Genomic DNA, 19,330 nt, shown 5'->3' with positions numbered 1-19,330 from the left:
ACCCTATTCCAAATGAGTGAAACTCACCTTATTAGAGGCAACCGATATTCATAGAATTAAAAGTCACAATATTCATGATGAATGATGAATTTTTTGCTCTAAGAAAGTATTTTTTACATGCAGCAGTAAGAATCATATGATTTTTAAGCCATAGAACTCATAAAATAAGTTCTGATTATAAGCAATTATTGATGCAAGAGAGGAAAGAGGCAGCTTTCTTAAAGAACCATGATTATTCTTTTAGTAAGGAGTCTCAAAACTACTCTGAAAACTTATACTTTGATATGCCTTTACTTGGCTTCTAATACTATGAGTCTAACCATGAATGCACATTGCCTCTGAAACAGCAATGTTAGGGACTGAAATAAAGGTCCATAATAACGATCCTGAAGGCTACAAAGGAAGAGGGAGCTTAGTATGGAAGGCAGGCACACTTGACAACTGAGGGAGGCATTCCTGAAAACGTGCTGATGTTAGAAAAGCTTTTCAAAAGCAATTTTCCATATGAAATACTGGCAAAAGATGTCATTGCCTTGTTTTCAAGATGCCTAACACTGTATTGATTAGTTGCCAGTCTCTGGGCTGCAGTGAAGGGCTGCTGGGTGTCCCCACATCTGCCTCCTGCCCAGGGAAGAACTGGTGCTCTAAGCAGAGAGGACCCGCTCACAAACCATCCCTGGGTTCCTTCCATACTCACTCTATCTACAGAATAGTAGGGACGGAAAGCAATTTCAGTGAATGGCTTTCATGTACCAAATGAAACAGTGAACCAACCGATGCTGTGCTGGCAGGAGGTAAGGGCACAGTGCAAGTGATCAGAAAGTCAGAGTCAGCTTCCACCAGCGCTGATGACTATGAAGAGTTCTTCCAGGCAGGAGACGGAGTGGTCTTGTAGGCGGTGCAGCTGCTTCTTACCAGCCACTGGTGGTGACGAGTTGTCATCCCTCAATGAATCTTAATACCCATCTTTTGCGAGGCAGCCTCTGATTGCATTGTTTGAGACAGTGTTATTTAAGCGATGTGTAGCAGTGCTATTAGCAGGGATCTAGCAATGAACAAAGGGGTTAAATCTTGTTTTCAAAAGAATTGCAGGAAATACTGACAAGCAGATAAGCAAACGAACATGCATTATAAAATGACTGAATTCTTCATAGGGACTATGAAGAAAAATAAACCACATTAAGGGGTCAAAATGTGATGGCAATTACTGCATTAGATACAGGTGTTATGGTAACCCCATAAAGAGTACTTTTATGGATGATGTAGTATGCATAAATGTAAAAGAGTCAAAATGCAGGGGTCACGGTGAGGGGAGGATGGAGTGATTATGCTTAGTGTCTAGGTTGCTTAGAGAAGAAATCATCTTCCAAGAAATCTCTCTCAAATCCATCGATATTCCTCCAGAATGGTAATCTAATGCCATCTCCCGCTTGAAGCACATTTTAATGGTGGTCCCTCCTCCTTTCATAAGGCACACCCATGACTTTCACAAAATTTTGTCTTTTAACTTTGTGCCTCAACTTGCAGAGTTCCCTCTGCCTGAACTACTTTATCCATCTGTCTTTCCCCTTACATTTCAAAGATTAACTACTAGGGTCTCTTTAAACCTCACATATCTGAGCATTTTTATTCTTTACAAAGTCATCCTTAACACTAAAATGATTCCAACCAACAGATTAAGATTTTGTCTGCCCAATTCCTTCTCCCATTGCCTCCTTGTGTTTAAATACCTATTTCCCATTTGTGAACTGTACCTCTATTACCCTCTTGATTCTGGTGGAATCTTTAATAAAGTGATTCCCCTCGACCAAAAGGAGAAGGAAACAGCAGAGGATGAGATGGTTGGATGGCATCCCCGACTCAATGGACATGAATCTGAGCAAACTCCGGGAAATAGTGAAGGACAGGGAAGTCGGGCATATTGCAGTCCATAGGGTTGCAAAAAGCTGGATATGACTTAGCTACTGAATAATAACATTGTCACACAGTGACTACTCTGTTTTAGATTTCAAAGTAAGATCAAGACTTTTTAAATTACACTCTCACATCTAGCAAACTCTATTATATAAGAGATATTTTCAACGAGAAATAAGTGATGCCAGGTACTCACAAATGGATTTAATTATGATACAAATACCATAAACTGTGAAGGACTAGGAAACCTGGCGTGCTGCAGTCCATGGAGTCGCAAAGAGTCAGACATGACTTAGTGACTGAATTACAACCATAAACTGTATTTTAATAAGTTTCTTCAACTTTATCCTGGCTAATATGCTTGCAAATAGGAATAAGCATGTATCTGTATGTGTTCAGGGGTCTGGGTGTCTCAGCGGGATCCCAAGCTGATAGAAGTCTGGCAAGACTCCATGTTATATCTAGCCCCTCACATTGTTACCACTACAAGAATAGTCATTATGATATATACTGGAATTATCATAGAGCAAAACATACAGAAGTTTCGATTTGTTGTCATTATCATATTTGTTCCTCATTACAATGTAGAATTGTGAAGTATGTATTAATGAAAAAGTATTAAGGAGAATGCTGAGGGATAATTTTTATTGCTTCATTAATTCAGAAGTTTTTCATGAATAAACCACAATGTAAAATGATTAGCAGTGCATGTCTAGATCAACAAATTTTATTTTGTTTATTTTTGCCTTGCTGTCAAGTATTAATAAACAAGAACTAGGACTTTACCAAAAAGGCCTTAACAGTCCCCACAGCATGTCTAAACTTCAGACATTTTTAAAAACTAACTTGTCTTGGAGTCTAGTTGCTTTACAATGTTGTGTTAGTTTCTGCTGCACAGCAAAGTGAATCAGTTACATATATACACTCATTTTAGACTCTTTTTATATATGTATCAATTATAGAGTATTGACAGAGGAGCCTGATGGACTACAGCCTGTGGGGTCACAAAGAGCTGGACAACACTGAGAGACTAAGCACAGCATATAGAGTTTTGAATAGAGTTCTCTGCGTTATATGCTGCTGCTGCTAAGTCTCTTCAGTCATGTCCCACTCTGTGCAACCCCATAGACGGCAGCCCACCAGGCTCCCCCTCCCTGGGATTCTCCAGGCAAGAACACTGGAGTGGGTTGCCATTTCCTTCTCCAGTGCATGAAAGGGAAAAGTGAAAGTGAAGTCGCTCAGTCGTGTTCGACTCTTTGCGACCCCATGGAGTGCAGCCTACCAGGCTCCTCCGTCCATGGGATTTTCCAGGCAAGAGCACTGGAGTGGGGTGCCATTGCCTTCTCCGCTGTGTTATATAGGTGATCCTTATTAATTATCAACTTTGTATATAACAGTGTGGAAATATCAACCGCAATCTCCCAATTTATACCAGACACTTTTTCTTGATCTCCTTATTCTTTAACCATCTACTTTGGAAGGTGTGCCAATTCCTCTCTACCATGATGATATGTGAACGTTTTATAACCCAGGAATGTTTTTCTTGAGAACCTGCCAGCCCACCTTCCTAAAAGTGATAATCTGAAAAATGGGTCCCTTTATCCCAGTCTGTGTGGAAAGGTGGAAGCTTCATTTCCACAAGTGTCGATGACTAAGCACAGATGAAAACCTTGAGGCTGAACCTGTATTATCTTCTCATCAGCTCCCTCAGTGTTTACAAATCCCCCTCCCCCCAGCCACTTGTTTCAGGGGAGTTGAGTGCAATCTTTCTCCTTGCAATAGTCTAGACCTTTATCACAATGTCTTGAATAAAGCTGTTCTTACCCATTTACTCTGTCCACTGCAATGATTTTGGGAGGATCTGTGGCTCCTTTCTATTAACTCAATAGCTAAAGAAAAATCTTACTCTCAAAATCCATAATGATAGGTGCTTCAGTCAGTTAGAGGTGCAGTAACAGAACACCTTGGATGAGGGTGCTTATACAAGAATTATTTGTTTCTCATAGTCTAAAGGTTGAGAGTCAAGGTCAGGAGGCAGCAAGGTCAGGCTCTGGTGAATGTGTTCTTACGTAGATTTTGCCACCTTCTCATTTATCTTCTTGTGGCAGAAAGAGAGAAAGGACTAGCTCTATTCCTCTTTTTAGAAAGATGGTAATGTCATGGGATTCCACCCTCATGACCTAATTACCTCCCAAAGGCCCCACCTCCTGGGACCCTCCCACTGGAGGTTAAGGTTTCAACGTATGAATTTATGTGGGGACACAAAGATTCAGTCCATAACAATAATAGCTCACACTACTTATAGTCAGCAGAATTTAGTTAGGATGTTCGAGGTACTATGTACTTAACAGAGTGATATTCTCTAAGTTGGTCTCCTTCTTTTACATAATTTATCCCGTTTAATTATTAGAAATATTCACCAACATTTATAAATGGTTCTTGAATCAACTATAGGAAAATTTTCAAAAAGTCCAACATGTTGTTTGGTCAAAGAAATACAAATCTACTTGGCAAATTGGAGGTATATTAAAACTCAGCGAATTCTCCACCACTGAAATCATTAATAGGACATAACAAATTTAATCATAAATTCCTTTAAAGTTCTTTAACTAACGTTAATTGAATGTGCCCCTCTTTTCTCAGAAAACAACTGCAAGTTCATTATCTGATGAATAGACACATTGTAAATGAAATCTGTTAAAATGACTTAATCATTGATGTACAATCATCATCACTTCCAAAATGTTCTAAGCTTTTTGAGACATAAATTACCACATGTGCTTTACAAACTACTCAGTTCCATTTATGACTGTATCAGGATATTTCTACTCTATATCACTTCTGGGGGAAAATGTCTATCATTATCCTAAAGAATTAATTAGTCCATTTTGACAAACATCTTTAGAAATATTCAGAATTGTTTAATAGAAAAGTTTGTCTTGAAACACCTGCTTTTATTTTCCTATTTATTAAAATATTTTAAAGGAATACTTAGCCCTTAATAAGAATGTTAGTCATATAACATCCTTCTCCTTTTCCTTCTCACAGCCAAAATAACAAAAATATTTAAGTTACTGATGTTTTGGAAAATAAATGTCTTCATGATATAAGTAAAAGTAATCATAATAAAAAGACAGTGATGGGACTTCCTTTGTGGCCTAGTGGTTAAGAATCTGCCTGCCAATGCAGGGCACATGGGTCTGATTCCTGGTCTGGGAAGATCCCACATGCCGCTGAGAACTAAGCCTGTGCACCACAGCCACTGCCCCAGGGCTCTAGAGCCTGCGAGTTACAGCTACTGAAGCCTGTGAGCCTAGAGCCTGTGCTCCCCAACAAGAGACCAGCCCCCACTCAGGACAGCTAGAGAGAAGACACACGACAAGGAAGACCCAGCACAGACAGAGACAAATAAACAAAAATAAAAACTAAAGATAATGATAAATTGAAAACATGCTTGCAACACAAGACAAAAACATTCATTTTTGCCAGAAGAATTTACAGGGCTCCAAATAAAGAGTACAACTGGATACATTAGACAAGAAAAACTTAACTTTGTTTATAAGGTTAAATCTTACTCTTTATTTCCTCTAGGGAAGGCTGGGGACTCAGGAAGAGCAGAAATGGGTGGAGACTGTACTGAGGTGGGGTGGGCACACAGTCAATATTGTAAGACCTTTAGCGGGACCCTTAGACTAGGGTTAGAGCTCATGCTCCACCAATGGGCAACCAGTCAGCAGTCCTCACCCGAGTGTGGCGAGTGTGGGACAGAGGCCTTCTCCATGTGCTATCCAGGCCCTCAGGCCTCCGGGCAGGTGGGTGAGATGGGGGCCCAGGACAGTTTGTGGACTGTGTCCCACAGAGCCCCAGAGCCCTCGCCATGGGTGCCCACAGGCCAGATCCAGGCCACAAAGGAGAGGAAGTGAAAGTGAAAGTCGCTCAGTCGTGTCCGACTCTTTGCGACCCCGTGGACTATACAGTCCGTGGCACTCTCCAGGCCAGAATACGGGAGTGGGTAGCCTTTCCTTTCTCCAGGGGATCTTCCCAACACAAAGCAGCGAACCTCTCCCCAGTCCCCGCCTCCATGAACTATAACCTGCAGAGGTCGATACAGGCACGGTCCCCAGAGTCCTGGGCAGCTGGAGGATATGACCCTGGCTGTTAAGCTAAGAGTTCACCAGCTTCTGTCTCTCCATTCACGTTTCCACACTTGGTCCAGTGTTGATCGGTTGTCCACCCCCAGGAGGTGGCAGAAGGTTAGGGTTGGTGTGCAAGGATCTTACACATCATTAGTTCAGGTTTGCCTCTGTTGTTGGGACCTCTCTCAAAGAGGGTAATTGTTGTGAACTGGGGATTAACCCGATTGGTATTTGCTACAAGTGCGTCTCTCCAGTTTAAATGAAAAGCCTGAGGCCTGGCTGGGTCCTGGGTGCCAGGGTCCCTCAGGGATGAAGGTTGGGTGGGGTTTGGGACCTGGATCTGAGGCTGCTGCCAGCTGAGACCTGCCCCCTCAGCCAGGGCTAGGCACGGGTGGGAGGACCCAGAATGGGTGCTGGGTGGGTGTCCTCCTGAAACCCGACAGGATAACCTGCCCTCCCAGGACCCCCTCCTCCTGGCCTGGGCCTGGACCCAGAAGTAGAGTGTGGTGCCCGGGACATGACACTTTCTTGTCAGAACTGATAGTAGCATTTGGTTTACAGGAACATCCTGACCTGACCATGACCTGACCTCAAGAACAAAGACTCTGACCCTAGAAGTAACCAGGCCACTCCCTCAGCTTTCCCAGAAAAGGGCTTTGCTGAAAGCTTTCTGGGAGCTCAGGGTTTTTTGTTTTTTTGTTTGTCTTTTTTCCTTGTGTGGCCCTGAAGCAAGGCTTTCTCTGTTCCAGGCTTCTGATGCTTTGGTATTGTTTGGCCTCACTGTGTGTTAAGAACACAAACTTGTGATCAGTAACAAGTCGATATTGATATTCTAATCAAGAATAGAATCCCTTTTTATTGTCAGTGTGTTAGCTTTGTCCCTCCTCATCCTGAGATGTTCACTATCAACTACATTTGGTTTCTCATATAAATTATTTTCTTAATCAGAGAGAAATGTGTGAGCCTGAGATTCAACTTTTGAAATAAAATGTTTACTCTGAAAAGCCAAACTTGTCCATAGAAACACACTTTCTGGACAGTAGCAGTTGGACTCATCCTGTGCAGAGTCCAGTTCACTCTGAAAGTTCTGTGATGTACTGTCGCCATGGTAATGTGATAATACACATTCTGCATTCTGTGCCAAGTGCCAGTTTTTGAACTGAGAGGTTCATGTATGGTGGAAGGGAAAAGGGCTCACCTTCAACCCTGAGAGTTTTAAAATGGGTAATCTGAGCTGTTGTTTTGGAGGTAGGTTCCTATTGATCTTCTGAAGGCTGTTCCTTCAAATGTGCTGGTTAACTTTTACTGATGTATCTTCCTCATTTTTTTTTTTCATTTCCATCACTCTAATTTAGCTACAGAGTTACAAATCATTTCATAGCTTGTTTTATTCCTTAAATTTTATTTTTGATTCTTCTGTCAAAATTTGGGTGTCTTAAATATCTTTCTAAATTTAGAAAAAGGTACAGTTTCCTAGTGCCCGTTTTGTACACACTCTGCCAGAGGATGGGCTTCCTTTGTAGCTCATTCGGTAAGGAGTCTGCCTACAACGCAGGAGACCTGGGTTCGATTCCTGGGTTGGGAAAATCGCCTGGAGAAGGAAATGGCAACCCACTCCAGTATTGTTGCCGGGAGAATCCCATGGACAGAGGGGCCTGGAAGGTTAGTCTACTGAGTCTCAAGAGTTCGACGTGACTGAGTGACTAAGCACGCAAGAACAAGCACACCAGAGAACAGATGGAAAGAACTGAACCAGGAGAACCATGATATCTCCCCAACAACAGACATTGCAGGAAAAGGGAATTACAGCTCAACTCTTCTAAATGCAGCTGCCCAAATCTACAAGTACTAGCAGTGTAAATCCAGAGACTTTTAAAAAGGAAAGACACTGGGATTTACTGGTGGGATTTCCATGGGTTGATGTGAGCAGGATCACTGTTTGGCTGTTGCCAGGGAGTTTGGTAAGACAGGGCAGTGCTGTTGGGTTAGTAGGATAAACATTTGGTCACTGAAGGAAGGACAGTCTGTTTGTTGATCCTCAAGGAGACTCTTGGGGTGTGGTCTCCAGGCTTTGAGTATGGCGATGATTTTCAAAGGGAATATGAGGCTCGGTTGTTTTCACTACAGGGTCTAGAGCATTATGAGGAGTTGATAGAGTCAGAATTTTAGTGAGGGAAGACTCCAGCTCCTGCCCATTCTTAGTTAGCACTTGGACCAGGCTGCTCAAATCAGTGTTCAGATCAGCTCTGAGACTTTGAGCGTCACAGACTTAATTAAGCCACCAAAGCCCAGCACAGAGGGCCACCTCCATTAACTGCTCATCCAGACTTGGTCAAATTAAAGGGAAGCTAATTCTTGGTAGAGCCATCATGTGGCCTTTGGTTTAGAAGGTTCTGAGCTCTGAGCCAACTTGGTGGCCAAACAGACCACTGATCACTCAGCAAGGGGACGGCTGTCTGTGAGATGGTTGAGTGTGTGAAGAGGCTTGGGAGGATGGACAGGGTTGGAACCCTGTGGTCTTCCTGGGGGCTTTGCTCAGAAGAAACATGTATTTTGGATCAGGAACTGAAATATAAAGACGAGTGGTAGGAGGAGGATTTGAGCTCTTTTGGGGCTCAGACATCTTCTCCAGGGCATCACTCATCCACAGAAAACTAGGGGAGGGGAATTTGAGTTGGGGGCCAGCTCATTCAGGGGTTCAGCATTGGTCTCAGGGGTGCAGGCATCTGTGTCCTCAGGGAACCAACTACAGTCCTGTCCCAGATCTACTATTTATCACTGTGTGACTCTTGGAAAGTCACTTGATCTCTCTAAATTTCAACACCTTCTAATGTAACATATGGGTTAGAGCCCCTACTTTGTCCCCCCTTTCTCCCCAACAGCGCTGGGTATCAGAGGGACGATAATAGATACTCTCCATGAGCTATAAAGCTTTGTCTCTGTGAAAAAGCTGAAGAGTAAGCTTCCATCCACACTTACTGGAGCCATCAAAATGCCCTCTCTGCTTTCAGCCACTACTGAAGGTGCACCTTATTCTTGCCATCATTCAAGGTTGAACACTTACAGAGCACTTATGAAGCACAGTGCTTTACTTTTCTATTTATTTATTTGTCTATCTATTTATTTACTTGGCTGCATTGGGTCTTAGTTGTGGCACATGGGATCTTTGTCGCATCATGCAGATCTTTCGTTGCAGGGCACTGACTCTCTAATTGAGGTGCTTGGGCTCAGTAGTGGCAACATGTGGGCTGAGTTGCTCCGAGACATGTGGGACCAGAGTTTGCCGACCAGAAACCAAACCCCTGTCCCCTGAATTGCAAGGCAGATTCTTAACCACTGGATTGCCAGGGAAGTCCCTCCTTTATTTTTCTAATATTTTACCTGTATTTAATCATTCTTGGCCTAATAATACTAAAAAAAGGCCATATTAACATTTCTCCAACTCAGAACAGGGAGCTGTGGCAAAGAGGGATCCATATATCTTTCCCAACTACCTGCTTCTCCTAAACAGGATTTGAATCCGGTCCATCAGGCATGGTCACCATGCTCTGCTGAGCTTCTAGGTCTCAGTTAAATAGAGATGTTTGTCTGCACAGCCAGTCTGTTGGGTGTTTTCAGTGCACATCAAACCACGGATCTTCCTAAGTCCGCCTTGGATTCAGGAGGCCCTGCTAGGCCTCTGGTGAGGAAGGGGAGCGAGGATGGAACTGGGGGTCAATGATCATTAGTTCCCGTGTGCTCTTCTGCCAGCAAGATGTCAACAGCTCTCACCATGATAATGCATTTCACAGGATGTCTCATCCGGAAGGCGAGAAGAAACATCCCTGAGAGGCCAAGGACATCAGCTTCCAGCTGGGTGAAGAGAGTTCATTTTTGGCCACAAAATAGGGTGCACCCTATAACTGACCCAGTTGAAGGTACTGTGGAAATTTCTCATTAAGTTCACTCAAGAATAATTATTGTAGTATGTTCAGTGCCTCACATTTAAGAAAAAACTGAAATATTCAACAATGTTCTTCTTTAATTTCATGTGTTCAAATTGAAACTTATTATATCAGTTGGTACTGTTTTAACTGTGGAAGGAAATATGCATTTTAAATTCAACATCTGGTTCATGTTTAAGAGTGAAGATGTTCTCTAGCTGTGGTTTGGACATTAGCTAAATTTTTAACGTTAGTAGTGATATGTTCCTCCCTAAAGCCATGTTTCAAAATTTCTTTAAATCATTAGACTTTATTTAGAACAGGATTACATTGACAAAAAAGTTGTACAGATAATATAGAAAATTCCTATATCCCATCACTTCAGTTTCAGCTAGCAAATGTTACTCACAGATAACATATGTGTGGTACATTTATTACAATTAGTGAGATAATATATTTTTAGTAATTAAAAATCCATAGTTCACCTAAGATTCACACTTTGCTGCTGCTGCTGCTAAGTTGCTTCAGTCGTGTCCGATTCTGTGCGACCCTATAGACGGCAGCCCACCAGGCTCCACCGTCCCTAGGATTTTCCAGGCAAGAACACTGGAGTGGGTTGCCATTTCCTTCTCCAATGCATGAAAGAGAAAAGTGAAAGGGAAGTCGCTCAGTCGTCTCCGACTCCCAGCGACCCCATGGACTGCAGCCTACCAGGCTCCTCCATCCATGGGATTCTCCAGGCAAGAATACTGGAGTGGGCTGCCATTGTACTTTGTGTTGTTACAATTAATGATATTTTAAAGATGCACAATATTATTTATCATCATTATCGTACCATACAGAAATCTGTACTCTAATGTTCACAGTATGCTATTAGTACTCAAATGATAGAAACGACCCGAAGACCATCATGAGAATAATGGATAAATAAAATATGATATATAGTCAGAATGAAATACTATTCAGCCATAAAAATGAGTTAAGGATTGAAATATGCTACCAAATGGATGGCCCAAATAATACAAAAAATTTTTATAGTTAGTGAAATAAGGCGGGCACAAAAAGACAAATATTGTATGATTCTACTGGCTTAAAGTACATAGAATAGGGTAACTCACAGAAACTGGAAATAGAAATTACCAAAGCCAGGAGGCAAGAGGGAAAGTGGATAACGACTTAATGCATACAGAGGTTATACTGGATCTGATTAAAAAGATTTATATGTAGATGGTATTGATAGATACACAGCATTGTGAATATAGAAAATTATACGGAACTTTTTAATTCATAAAAATTACGAAAAGAATAAATACAATGTATCTTTGATCACAATGCTCAACTGCTAAATTGTGTCTGACTGTTTGTGAGCCCATGGGCAGCAGCACACCAGGCTTCCCTGTCCTTCTCCATCTCCTGGAGTTTGCTCAAATTCGTGCCCACTGAGTCGATGATGCTATCCAGACAGCTCATCCTCTGTGTCCCCCAACCCTTTCCTCCTGCCCTCAATCTTTCCCAGCATCAGGGGCTTTTCCAGTGAGTCTGCCCTTCACATCAGGTGGCCAAAGTATTGAAGCTTCAGCATCAGTCCTTCCAATGAATATTCAATGTTGATTTCCTTTAGGATTAACTGGCTTGATCTCCTTGCTTTCCAAGGAACTCTCAAGAGTCTCTTCAGCACCACTGTTCTAAAGCATCAATTCTTTGGCACTCAGCCTTCTTTATGTTCCAAGTCTCTCAACTGTACATGACTACTGAAGCATAGTGTGATTTTTAGTGTTTCCCTTTGTTAGACTGACAATTTCAAATTGAAAACTGTTGCTTCATGACTTTATTTTTTAGCTGAACTCAAATGAAGGTTCAAAATATTCAAGACAGCTGATGTATATAGTTTTTAATTTGATGGATGAATGTTGAGTCTTTCCCAGCAGATAAATAATTCAAAAGGGCATTTAAAAAAAAATGACAATGTAAATTACAAAATGTAGTCAGAAGCAGTTTCCTCAGCAGGTTCCCCTTAGGGAGAAAGTTAAAGGCTCTCTGACTCATTTCTGAAACGTTCATCTCCTTTGCCTTCCTCCACCCATGAGGAAGCTTGTCCAACACATCTCAGCCCACACTTATTAACCACCCACGTCCACACAGTTCCCCTGTGTATCCACATTAACAAGGTCTTCCCGATCAGCATCACAGATGTCCTGATAATTCCTCTATGTCCTTCTAGAGCTCCCTGAGGACCAGGCGGAGGAGGTGTCTAATTCAAAGTTGGAGGAAGAGGCTTTGCCCACCTCTTTGGTAAGTACCCCTTATTTGTCTGAGATAAAAGTGTTGCTTCATGACTTTACTTTTTTAGCTGAATTCAAATAAAAGTTGAAAATATTCAAGACAGCTGATATATGCAATTTTTAATTTGATGGATGAATGTTGAGTCTTTCCCAGAAGATAAATAACTCAAAAGGGCATTTAAATAAAATGGCAACATAAATTAAAAACTGTAGTCAGGAGCAGTTTCCTCAGCAGAAAATATTCTTTATTGAAATAAAATTTTTTAATTGCTAGTCAAAATGGCTTGAGAGATCGTCCAGGAAAAGCTTCAACCTTTCCTACAGAAGTCCTCTATGTTTTGTTTTGGGGCTATGGACTCAACAACACTTTCCCATTTGGTTTTCTGAGGACAAAAAGAGAACAAAAGACCTGAATGCACAGTACTCAAGATGTTGACACCCTCACACTCTTTTCTTCTCTCTAATCACAGGCATGTGAAGCAGCTGATGAACATGGTAAGTATTCAGGGATCTTCCTTCTACTGAGGAACAATGTAGTTGATGAAGGTGGGGCTCTCTTTCTGGCTCTGGTTTGAGAGGCCCCCTGATGCTGTATTCCTACAGGGGTGAGGGCTGGGGGTGCAGAGAAGAGACTGATATACCAGGGTGCCTGTGTTCTATGGTCCCTGGAAAAAACTGCATCATTTAGATGCTGTGGGTTTGTGTGAATCAGGGTTGTGGGCCCATATGTGTGCCCATGTGTTGTGATTCTGAAGCTCTGTGTGTGTGTGTGTGTGTGTGTGTGTGTGTGTGTGTGTTTCCTCACGAGATGTTTCCCTCTTACACAACACAAGTCAACTGGGAACTTTCTAAGCACTTCTCATCGCCACTGCACACTGGCTATACATTACTTGGTTCTTTCCTCAACTCAGCCATTCCTCAAGTTTGGTTAATATTCATTCTCCCCAAATGGAGGTGGTGCTGGGAAAAATGGCCCAAGCTCTTGACCTCCTAAGTGGACAAGCCAAACTGAGAACCTGGGGGTGGTCCCAGTGTGACTGCTCTGGACCCCTGACCTGCACTGATCACTCAGCCATGGGATCCTAGTCATGGAGCAAGGGGGTCCCTACATCTATGTTTCTGCCTGGAGGTACTAGCACCTCCAGAGTTCCAGACCATGCCCATCCGTCATTATAAGGTGAGCTTAGCGGTCATGAAACCCAAGGCAAGGAAAGGTGGATTAACACCAACTTTGGCACAGTCATTAGTGTGAAAGGCACCTCAGGACTCACATTCTCCTGGTCAGCTCACAGATTCTGAGGGTTGTGTGGCCTTGTGTAGACAATGTAGGTCATATCTGTTGGTGCTACTGTCATTGCTTCAACAAGGACAAAAGCAGATTATAATCAGGGAGACATTTTATTGTATTGAGTGACATTACCATAAGCCTTACATTGATTAAACCCTATAGCACACACTCAAAGGAAGGTGTCAAAGAGATCTCACAGTGGAATTTGATAGTTTATCCTAGTGACCATGACTTTTGTTGTAAATCTCCTGCACAGCTGGGCCAGAGACAGTCAGCATTCACCTCATGGTTTCTCTCCATAATGAACTGTACCAAAAGTGTAGGAATTCTTTCTGTGAGTGTGGACAGTCACTGATTCAGTGGACATGCAAAAACTATTTCAAAAATGAAGATTGAAAAAAGTATCACATGATTGATTATAGCTATTTGGAAAGTTAAGATTAAAATCAGTCCACTAACAGAGTTTGCTCTTAATGAAGAACAAAGTCTCATAGAACACTTGATAAGTACAATAGTGTAACTGTGGATCCTGGGGAGGCAGTGATCTAGGAAGAAATCCAGAAGAGAGGAGCGATTTAGCAGAAGCTCTAAGCAGGCAGGAGGGTCACAGGTCTCTGTCATTGAAAACTGGCATGCATTTTAGTGTTTCTTTTATCCCCTTTGGTTAGGTTATCACTAGTTAAATGCAGAAGCTCGGTTTCTTTTTTTTTTTTTTTCCTGCTCCTCTCTTATACTTTCCTTCATCCAGGAAAGAGGATTATTTAGCAGCAGCTCAGTCCATAGTTACTAGCCTCCCTTATGCATACACTGCACCACATGTCCCCATTTAAACAAAAAAAAATGCTGAGTTATTGGTGAACAGGCTCACCAGTGTCCTGATAGCTACTCTGTGACCCTCCAGATACCCAGGAGGACCTGATTGAGGAACTGAGCCAGGCCTGGGCTGAGGAACAGTCTCTGAGTACCCTGAAGGTAAGCTCACCTACCTATATCTGGGACATGACTGTTGCTTAACTTCTTTATAGTTTATTCAGCTGGATATTGTTATAGTAATTTGACAATGTCCATTATCACTGATGCATGCAATTCTTTGAATGGTGAAATATTGAGGATAGACCTATTATCAACATAGATCTTACTCAAAAGGACATTAAAAAAAGACAGCATCAGTTACTGCATCAGACAGCATCAGGTACTTTGTTCAGCAGAAATTTTTCCTTCTTGAAAAATAATTTTGTAATTGGTGGTCAAATTACAACTGAAAGATCTTACATGAAGCAGCCTAACCTTTTCAACAGGGGACCTCTCTGTTTTGTTATGGGGTCATTGACTAAATAGTTTTAGTTATCTGAGGACAAAAATCAGATAACAGAAGACCTAGTTCAGAGAACCCAAGATGTTGATATACTCCCACTGTTTTCTTCTCTCCAATCACAGGCATACGGAGCAGTCTATGAACACGGTAAATATTCAGGGATCATCCCTCTGCTGAGGAACAATCTAGCTGATGAAGGTGGGGCTCTCTTGCCAGCTCTGGTTAGAGAGTTGCCCTAATGCTGGATTCCTGCAGGGGTGAGGGCTAGGGGTGCAGAGAAGAGACTGATCTCTCAGGAAAGAACAATGTATGTGTTTTACAGTCTCTGGAAACACTACATCATTTAGATGCTGAGGGTTTGTGTGAATCAGGGTTTGGGGCCCATGTGGTGTGATTTTGAAGCTGTGTATGTGTGTGTGTTTCCTCACAAGATGTTTCCCTCTTACACAGCATAAGTCAACTGTGAACTTTCTAAAGACTTCTCATCACCACTGCACATTGATCATACATTACCTGATTCTTTCCTTAGCTCAGTCATTCCTCAAGTTTGGTTAATACTTATTTTCCTCAAATGATGATGGTGCTGAGAAAAAAGGCCCAAGGTTTAACCTCCACAACAGAGAATGAGATGGTTGGATGGCATCACTGACTCGATGGACTTGGGTTTGGGTAGATTCCAGGAGTTGGTGATGGACAGAGAGGCCCGGCGTGCTGCAATTCATGGGGTCGCAAAGAGTTGGACACGACTGAGCGACTGAACTGAACTGAACTGAACTGATTGAAAAGCCAAACTGAGAACCTAGGTGTAGTCCCAGTGTGACAGCTCTGAACTCCTGACCTGCACTTGTCACTCAGCCATGCGATCCTCATTCATGGAGCAATGCGATCCCTCATCTCTGTCCATGCCTGGAGGTTCTAGAACCTCCAGAAGTTCAGACCATGCCCATCATTATAAGATGGGCTTAGTGGTCACAGAACCCAGGACAACCATAGGTGGCTTAACGCCGACTTTGGCACAGTCATTATTGTGAAAGGCACCCCGGGACTTGCATCCTCCTGATCAACTCACAGATTCGGAGAATTGTGTGGCCTTGTGGAGACAATGTAGCTCATACCTGTTGGTCCTCTGTCGTTGCTTAAACAGGGCAAGAACAGATTATCATTGGGAGATATTTCACTGTACTGGGTGACATTATCATAAGACTTACATTGATTAAACCTGGTAGCACACACTCAAGGGAAGGTGTCAAATAGATTCACAGTGGGACTTGGTAGTTAGCCTAGTGAGCATGACACTGGTTGTAAATCTCTGCACACCTGGGTCTGAGAAGTTCCCCCATGCTTCCTCTTCACAATAAACTGTCCCACTAAATGTATGACTTCTGTGAGTATGAACAGCCACTAACTATGTGGACATACAAATATTTTTCGGACAATGAAGATTGGGGAAAAGGAATACTGGGAAAAAGACTTGGGATTGATAATAGCTATTTGGCAAGGTAGAATTGAATCCAGTCCTCTAGCAGAGCTTGCTTTTAATCAAGAACAAAGTCTCATAGAAAACTTAGTAAGTACAATAGCTATAACCTGAATCTTGGGGAGGCAGTGATCTAGGAAGAAATCCAGAAGACAAGGATGATTTAGCAGAAGCTCTGAATAGGCAGGAGGTTCATGAGTCTCTGTCATTGAAAACTGGGATTCATTTTAGTGTTTCTTTTTTTCTGAGCTGTTAGGTTATCACTAGTTAAAATACAGAAGTTCTATTTCATTATTTCCTGCTCCTTTGCTTTGCTCTCCTTCATCCAGCAACGAGGGTGATTCAACAGCAGCTCAATTCATAGTTATTAAGGTCTTATGCATACACTCCACCACCTGTCCCCATCAAAAAAAAAAAAAAAAAAAAAGAAAAACTGAGTGATGGGTGAGCAGTCTCACCTGTGATCTAATAGATACTCTGTGTTCCTCTAGATCCACAGAAGGACCTAGTGGTAGAACTGCCCCAGGGCTGGACTGAGGGAAAGCCTCTGAATACCCTGAAGGTAAGCTCACCTTTCTTAAAATGGGATGAGACTGTTGCTTCACTTCTTTACTTTTTATTCAGTTTATTGCAGTTATAGTAATCTGACAAGGTACATTGGCACTGATGTATATAATTCCTTGGTTGGTGAAACATTGAGGATAAATCCATTATCAACACAGACCTGATTCAAAAAGACATTAAGAAAAGACAGCATCAGTTACTATTGTAGGTCTTTGCTCAGCAGAAAGGTTTCCTTCTTGAAAAATAATTTTGTAATTGTTGGTCAAATTGAAACTGAGAGATCTTACATGAAACAGACGAGTCTTTTCAACAAGGACCTCTCTGTTTTATTTTGGGGCCACTGACATAGAGTTTTAGTTATCTGAGGTCAAAAATTAGATAAAAGAAAACTTACTGCAGAGAACACAAGATGCTGACACTTTCACACTGTTTTCTTCTCTCAAATCACAGGCATCCGCAGCTGCCTGTGAACACGGTAAATATTCAGGGATCATCACTCTGCTGAGGAACAATCTAACTAATGAAGGTGGGGTTCTCTTGCTAGCTCTGGTTGGAGAGGCACCCTGATGCTGGATTCCTACAGGAGTGAGTGCTGGGGTGCGGAGAAGAGACTGATCTCCCAGGAAAGAACAATGTCTGTGTTCTATAATATCTGGAAAAAACTACATCATTTAGATGCTGTGGGTTTGTGTGAATCAGGTTTGGGGTCTCAAGTACGTGCCCATGTGGTGTGATTCTGAAGCTCTGTGTGTGTGTGTGTTTCCTCAGGACATGTTTCCGTCTTAGACAGCACAAGTCAACTGTGAACATTCTAAACACTTCTCATCACACTGCACACTGGCTATACATTAGCTGATTCTTTCCTCAACTCAACCACTCCTCAAGTTGGGTTAATATTCATTTTCCTCAAATGGAGATGGTGATGAGAAAATAGCCCAAGTTCTTGACCTCCTAAGTGGAAAAGCCAAACTGAGAACCTAGGGGTGGTCCCAATGGCATCCTCAGTCATTTACCAAGGGGTCCCTGCATCTATGTTTACACCTAGAGGTACGAGAAGCTCCAGAGGTCCAGATCGTGCCTATCATTATAAGATGGGCTCAGTGGTCAAAAACCCAGGACAACCATAGGTGGCTTAACAGCCAACTTTGGCAGAGTCATTAGTATGAAAGGCACCTTGGGACTCAACATTTTCCTGGTCAACTCACAAATTCTGAGGGTTGTGTGGCCTTGTGTAGACAATGTAGGTCATATCTGTTGGTGCTACTGTCATTGCTTCAACAAGGACAAAAGCAGATTATAATCAGGGAGATATTTTATTGTACTGAGTGACATTACCATAAGCCTTACATTGATTAAACCCTATAGCACACACTCAAGGGAAGGTGTCAAGTAGATCTCACAGTGGGATTTGATAGTTAGCCTAGTGACCATGACTTTTGTTGTAAATCTCCTGCACCGCTCGGTTAGAGACAGTCAGTACTCACCTCATGGTTTCTCTCCATAATGAACTGTCCCAAAAAACTAAGGCTTCTGTGAGTGCAGACAGCCGCTTAGTGGACATGCAAATATTGTTTGTAAAATGAAGACTGAAAAAAAAATCATGTGATTGATAATAGCTTTTTGGAAAGGTAAGATTGAATACAGTCCTCTAACAAAGTTTGCTTTTAATGAAGAACAGAGTCTCATAGAAAACTTAGTAAGTACAATGGTGTAACTGTGGATCCTGGGGAGGCAGTGATCTAGGAAGAAATCCAGAAGACAGGGGAGATTTAGCAGAAACTCTAACCAGGCAGGAGAGTCATGGGCCTCTGTCATTGAAAACTAGCATGCATTTTAGTGTTTCTTTTTTCCTCATTGGTTAGGTTATCACTAGATAAAAGACATAAGCTCCATTTCATTTCTTTCCTGTTCCTCTCCTTTGCTCTCCTTCCTTCAGCAAAGGGATGATTCACCAGCAGCTCAGCCTATAGTTACTAATCTCCCTCATGCATACACCGCACTCCATGTCCCCATCAAACCTAACACAAACAAAAAACCCTGAGCGGTTGGTGAGCAGCCTCACCTGTGTCCTGATGGCTGTTCTGTGTCCCTCTAGCTTTCCCGGAGGAACTGGTGGTGGATGTGCACCAGGCCTGGGCTGAGGAAGAGCCTCTGAGGACCCTGAAGGTAAACTCAACTGTCTTTATCTCAGAGAAGCCTGCTTCTTCACTTCTTTATTTTTTATTCAGTGGAATACAGTTATAGTAATTTGACAATGTACATTATCACTGATGTATACAATTCCTTGGCTGGAGAAATATTGAGATAAATCTTTTATAAAAACAGATGTGATTTAGAAGGGCACTTAAAAAAAGACAGCATCAGTTACTGCTGTCTGTAGAAATGTTTCCTCCTTGAAAAACAGTTTTGTAATTCTTGGTCACATTGAAAC

General features: G+C 42.1%; 1 protein-coding gene across 1 annotated transcript in view; it reads left to right on the top strand.

Moving 5' to 3' along the window:
- Positions 1–19,330, top strand: part of LOC145505193 (uncharacterized) — a 133,980-nt gene that overhangs the window by 98,413 nt on the left and 16,237 nt on the right. The window contains exons 5-12 of the mRNA XM_081486971.1: positions 9,842–9,967; positions 12,195–12,265; positions 12,726–12,750; positions 14,445–14,515; positions 14,981–15,005; positions 16,827–16,897; positions 17,350–17,374; positions 18,995–19,065. Coding sequence (XP_081343097.1) covers positions 9,842–9,967; positions 12,195–12,265; positions 12,726–12,750; positions 14,445–14,515; positions 14,981–15,005; positions 16,827–16,897; positions 17,350–17,374; positions 18,995–19,065 — 485 coding nt within the window. The remainder of the gene's footprint in view (positions 1–9,841; positions 9,968–12,194; positions 12,266–12,725; positions 12,751–14,444; positions 14,516–14,980; positions 15,006–16,826; positions 16,898–17,349; positions 17,375–18,994; positions 19,066–19,330) is intronic.

The sequence above is a fragment of the Giraffa tippelskirchi genome, chromosome 5 (assembly GCF_054371585.1).
Source record: "Giraffa tippelskirchi isolate mGirTip1 chromosome 5, T2T-mGirTip1v1.2.pri, whole genome shotgun sequence".
NCBI lineage: Eukaryota > Metazoa > Chordata > Mammalia > Artiodactyla > Giraffidae > Giraffa > Giraffa tippelskirchi.
The sequence above is the reverse complement of the archived record's forward strand: the minus strand, read 5'-3'. Positions and strand labels throughout refer to the sequence as shown.